The sequence below is a fragment of the Notothenia coriiceps genome, unplaced genomic scaffold (assembly GCF_000735185.1).
Source record: "Notothenia coriiceps isolate Sejong01 unplaced genomic scaffold, NC01 NC01_scaffold00033467, whole genome shotgun sequence".
NCBI lineage: Eukaryota > Metazoa > Chordata > Actinopteri > Perciformes > Nototheniidae > Notothenia > Notothenia coriiceps.
In genome coordinates this window covers 41,888-47,887 of record NW_011366168.1, presented here as the reverse complement: position 1 = coordinate 47,887, position 6,000 = coordinate 41,888, and the positions used below count along the sequence as shown (strand labels likewise).

At 40.6% G+C, this 6,000-nt stretch overlaps 1 protein-coding gene across 1 annotated transcript in view; it reads right to left on the bottom strand.

Moving 5' to 3' along the window:
• Positions 1-987: 987 nt before the first annotated feature.
• LOC104961613 (fibroblast growth factor 5-like) overlaps positions 988-6,000 on the bottom strand; it is a 29,089-nt gene continuing 24,076 nt past the window's right edge. The window contains exons 3-4 of the mRNA XM_010789945.1: positions 3,703-3,806; positions 988-1,788 (exon numbers count right to left, since the gene is read on the bottom strand). Of these exons, the coding sequence (XP_010788247.1) occupies positions 1,588-1,788; positions 3,703-3,806 (305 nt within the window). The 3' untranslated portion in view covers positions 988-1,587. The remainder of the gene's footprint in view (positions 1,789-3,702; positions 3,807-6,000) is intronic.

The following is a 6,000-nucleotide window of genomic DNA, read 5'->3' as shown; positions in this document are numbered from 1 at the left end:
GGGAGTGATATTTACGTTATACCATATGCCCTGCTCCATGTGTCTCTCTGCCTCAGGGGGGCACAGCAACAGCTTTCAGACAAGTAAGGTCAAGGAGGAGGCTTTCCCCAGCTGCTGGACCACACTGATGCACACACCTCTTCCCCCAGCCTTCATAATGTGTGTGTGTGTGTGTGTGTGTGTGTGTGTGTGTGTGTGTGTGTGTGTGTGTGTGCTTGTGGGCCAGTTCTAAAGCCTGTTTTGTCTTTGTTGTTATCACAGAAAAGACGGTGTTTATCCTCCAGGAAGCCATGCTTGCCATGTGTACTTGTAAGGGGAGAGAATCTTGCAGCGAGAAATGAAATCCCCTGAAATCATCAACCAGGTTTTCTGCTGGACTCCTTTCAAAAGTCTAATCTCTAACAGATTCCTGATTCATGTCGTGGTTTTAAAATGGCTCACCCGACTCAGTTTGTTATAGGCTTTTAACTTATGACTTTTATTGTGCTTTTAAATTGCCAACAACTTCTGAAAGGTAATTCTTGACCTTTTGAAATAGTAGTTTGACAAAATAATCATAGCTGACTGAGTAAAAGTCCATTTACCTATTGAGACCATGATATGTGATTAAGAGCTAAAGAAAGTTTGGGCCATGAGTGACATGTGTCATGCTTTTTCAAATTCACTTTTAAACCTTTGAACTCATCTCATTGTCTCATCAGATGGATTTGGAGTTGTTTGGATAGAAATGTTGCTTTATCGTTTTCTTTTTTAATTCCCAAAAAATGGCATTGTAATATACAAATAATGCAGTGGATCTAATACAGGGTCATACAGTCAACTGCTTGAAGGCTTAGTTGATATGTATTTCTATCTCTTCGCTGTTACAGTGTGAACAACCAATCATTGAACGGTGATAATATCTAAAATGATTCAAAGTCAGTCATACAACTTAAAGACAAATATATTTTTATATTTATTCAGGTTTAAATGATTAGTAATTCAAAAAGAGAAGCATAAATGGTAAAAAGACAATAATTTGTCATTATTGTGTTTTTGATCTTTTTTTGTTAAATATTACACAAAATAAATAAATGTAAAGAAAAGAACATGATAGTGTTAGACTTGTGTTGGTGCTTCTTCCCTCCTATTCTTTCTCATCCTCATCTCATCATTTCTTCCTTTCTTATCCTTTCCTTTGCCGTCAGCTTTCCTTTAATACTTCTTTACTTTTCCTCTCTTACATATTTAGTCATTTCACTTCTTCCCAGTCAAGCATTTCACATAGACACAAATCGAGAAATGTGAGTTACTAATCCAATGTTGGCACAGAAGTCATTTCTTTCATATTTTCTACTGTGCCAATGTACTTGATAACTTAAAACAGAAAATAATATATACATTGTATAGCAATATATCTTATTTCTTTCTTTAAAAATAGAAATGTCTTTTTCCAACAGAGATAAAATGTCCATATGTTTCCGCTCGTTCCCTCCTCAGTGCATCATTCAGATCTGATTCAGACCTGTCCAATGTAGCCATCGATGTAACTCCAGAAAAGTCTGATCACTGCAGTGTGCAGAGCTCTCTCATGGCTGATATGTCCAATCATCGTGGTTGTACCACAATGGGCAGGAAGTGAGTGGCAGTGTTTTTCCTCCGTGTTTTCTTCCCTCTCATTGGCTTGCCGTTGGCGTTCAGTCCCACAAACATGTGCTTCTTCTTGTTGCGCCACTCTGCTGAAGCGTAGGTGTTGTACTTGTTCTCCTCGATGCGTTCAATTAGACGGCAGTCCGGACCATAGTCCCTCTGCAGGGGAAAGACAAGGAGTGGAAATGTCAGATTATTCTTATTCCAGTTTCTCTATTAACAAAAGAAAGCAGCTTCAGTTTCTCTTTGACACTTAACTGAATATCTCTTTGAGCTTTAGGAACTAGTGATGTTGAAATATAAATTATTAAAATAACAGGTGGTGTAAAGATGAGTCAATTTCAGAATTAGGATTAATCTGTGTGAGATCTTAACATTTCTCAGTAATATGAAAGTGTCTGCCCCAAACCAGAAGGCTTCTTCTGTACAGCTGTAGTTGTTTACCTACTGTCTTTTTTTAATTATCTCCCAAAATGGATTGAGTCTGGTCTTCTCTTACTCATAACCTCCGTAACCAAAGAATGTTCTAATTTTCTCTTTTTAACCTTAATGTTTTCTGGTTACACATGTTACTTTTACAACTTGCTTTAGATGTTAGCTGTTATTCTGAGCATAGCAATCAACATGATGTTTTATTTCTTTCTGCTACACTATCCCCAGCGTAATCATGGCCAATTCTAACCAAAATGGACATGAGACTTATGGTTGTAGACATGTTTGTGTGTCAGAGGACTGAGGGCAGAGAGGTTAGCATGAGACGTGACATCTTAAAGGTTAGGGCTGTGCACCAGAAAAGGGCATCGTTTTTGTGGAATGACTTTACCGCAATGACCACCCACCGGTAAATAAAGAGAAAATGATCTGAGAGAGTAACGTTTGTCAGTTTACTGGAAGCTGCCCCTGCGCTTAAGGCTAATGCCGCTTAGAAAGCAAGTTAACTGGATGCAGTTATTCGCAAGCAAAGAGGTATTCGCACACAAGCGCACACACACACACACACACACACACACAATTAAGCTTGGTCTCTCTCTATTTCTCTCTCTCTCTCTCTCTCTCTCTCTCTCTCTCGCTGTGTCTCTCTCTCGCTGTTTCTGGCCACAGCTGTTTAAATTGGTTCCAGAAGTAAAACTGAATGTTCCCAAAGCGAAATTAAAATATCTTACAGACACTGTGCAGCTTTTTAACGTGCGCTGGTGCTAAGTACGACCAAACAATGTGTGTGTGTCTGCGTGCTGATCGTCTTTCCACTAAAATGGTGGATTAAAACAGATAAACTGTGTAGTGATGAATTCATAACAAATATCGTCACCAATTTAATAGAGCAATAACTGTTGAGCACGATTCATTTTGCACAGACCACAGTGAATTCATCTGTCTGTCATCATTGTTTTTTTGAAGAATTATATTACGATACAAATTGAATCATGGTTATACTTAAAGGCAATCATAATCATGTCCCTGCTGCGCATTAACCTGGAAACAATGATTTCATTTGATTACGACCGGATAAAGAAGGCACTGTGTAAACCCATCAAGTGTAATCGAACGCCGGCCCTTCACTGCCGCTCTACTATGGCTTATGTTGCAGCGAGCAGAAGACGTCATGGGAATTCAGTTTCAGGCCATGCAACAGAATGCCTCTCTGTCTCTTTCTACCGTGTGTTATTACATCTGTGGTGTGGCTCCCATAGAGACTCGCTGAAAGTTGGCTCTTTCAAAGCAAGCAAAGGAGAGAAAAAAGCAGGGAGAGAATGAGATGAAGAAAAGGAGGGAGAGGGAGAAAACAGATGAAACAAGGGCTGCTCTCCCCAGAGGGACTGAAGCAGAAAAGAGAAACTGAAGGATTTTGTTTCCTATTTCTGAATGGAGTGGAGAGCTAAGCAAGGTAGCAGAGAGGAGGGCTCTTATTGACTGACGGTGGTTCCTATTTCTGGAAGTGAGAGAGCCCTGCAGCCTTGTTTTTAGTAATCATTTAAGAAAATCAAAGATGCAGGGTTTTCCCATTCAGGGTGAAAAACGTCTCTTTTGCAAGAACTTTGATTAGGTTTTTGTAGAGGTACTGAAGCTACTCACTGCTCCGTATAGCTCTCCCTTCTTGCTGATTGCCAGGTAGTAGTTGCTGCTGAGGCCCCTGATGGCCACGACTCCCACATCCACTGACTTGATCTCCAGCATACCTGGTGTAGGGGGGGACAGAGAACAAACATGTCAGAACTTTATTCTTGTCCATTGTGGTTTCCTTTCTGTTCAGCTTACATTTAGCTGAAACCCAACGCATGAATAGTGCAAAAACTAGTGATTACTTCATTATTAATGCCTACAACATATTTCCAGGCATCTTGTTATGCTTGATATGTTTGATCAGTACAACGAAAAGACAAGTGATACATTCCAGACTATTTAAAAAAACACAACAAAAAATAAATAATAATAAGCTGAATCCAAGAAGTATTTTTCCATTCGTTTAATAATCGATCAATTTGCTTAACCCCTCTGCATTAATGCTGAATGTTATGGCCTTTACGAAGAAATATGGACATTGTTTGGGAGATGAAGGAAACTGAAACACCACCTAGTTAGTATATTACTATTAGAATCAATTACAAATGTGATCTTGTAATGTAAGTGTTCATGCATCACTCTTAATTAGGATCTCAAATGTTGCAAAAGAGCTTAGAAATACTGCAGGAGAAACCTGGATTATCTCAGTTTCCTTTGCACAAGTGAACCCCAGTCTTGTCTCCCTCCGTCTCTCTTTTTTTTTTTTTTTACTGTGTGACAGTCAGACCTCAGACCGGCCTCTTGCCCCCCGTTTATTTGCTGGTTAGCTTGTGGGCTGCGTGCCCTGGGACCGAGGTGTAAGCCAGGAAAAAACATTTCTCCGTCCTATGTTTGTTTTTCTGACCAGGGGAGCTCAGGCGGGCGGGCACACGGACAGGACGGAGCGAGAGGGATTCTGGCTGCTAGGTTGGCAAGAGGTCAAGGCGTCCGTATCAGTTTTCAAGCCTGAACCAATTACTGGTTTAAGCTGTGGTTGCCGGCCCTTTCTTCTCTCATCCTAAAGCCAGTTACACCAAGCCGTAAAACTATCAGGGGTTTGAGAGGATTAGCTAAAGGGGCCAGTAGGAAGTGGAGCCTTGTTGCAGGAATAGTTGGACGGATGAAGTGAGAAACGGGGAAAGTCCATGCACAGTATCTCTGCTGGTTTATTACTCACTGCTGATATTTCAAAATGACAGGATGAGGCAGCTTCCTGTTCAAGTCATGATTTATAGACAACCTTGTGACATGATATGCTGCTAATACAATTGAATCAATTCTATAAAGAGGTATTGTGCTGGATACACAGAAGCACTAAGGTCACTATGAAATAATGAAGACGGACATTCAATTAGGAACTTTATAGATTATGCCCGTTATCCACATTTCTCTTTAAACTTAATATTAGCCCGTCTTCTTACCAAACGCTCCTTATGTGCCCTTCCCCCTCGCTCGTCCTCATAACCCTCTATATTTTAAGATATCTTTTATTTTGCGCTCACTAATTTGACCTTGCTACTAATCTGTCATTGTAGTCACCTCTTGTTTCTCCATTGCTCATTGCAATAGTAAAGAGACTGTTTTGAATTTTGAAATGTTTCAAAATGGCATTAAAATGAACTTGATGTCTTGCTTTTAAAGACAAATCTTCTCTTGTACGCATGTTGCTGTTTTTGATTTATGTTTATTTTTGTAATCCTAGTCATTAATCCATCGCCACGGCTCCTTTATTTGGTCAGTGAAGGCTTGTTAAACCTTTAAACTTCAAGTAGATTTTCCAGGCTCACAGTGCATCATGTTGGCTCATTATGTGAAGTCCATTACTCACACGGACGTGTACCACAACACAACATTTATCAGGTTCAGAATGTTCCATCTCACTACACACACAGCTGACGGTTCCGTGCTGTGATCCGTCAAAGTAAGATCTGTCCATACTGCGCTAAATGCCGGTCCACCTGTTCAAACCCTTTTCCCTCTCCTGTTTAATGTGGTTTGTCCAAAACCAAAGAACAGGGCTCTTTTATGGCCCCTTTGCCAGTTACCAGGAGCAGCCCGTCTGCCTGCGAGTTAAAAGGCCAGGCTGCAACAAAAGGCTTAGATTGCAACAACAGAGTTTATGGCGGGGAGAGGGAGCAAAACAGGACCGGAGCTTGTAACACACACCCATTCATCAGGTTTTTGTGATTAACACACACACACACACACACACACACACACACACACACACACACACACACACACACACACACACACACACACACAGTCAGGCATACACACATAGGCAAAGGCTTAAAGGTCTGGTGCATAACCCACTGTGCAAGTCTCTTA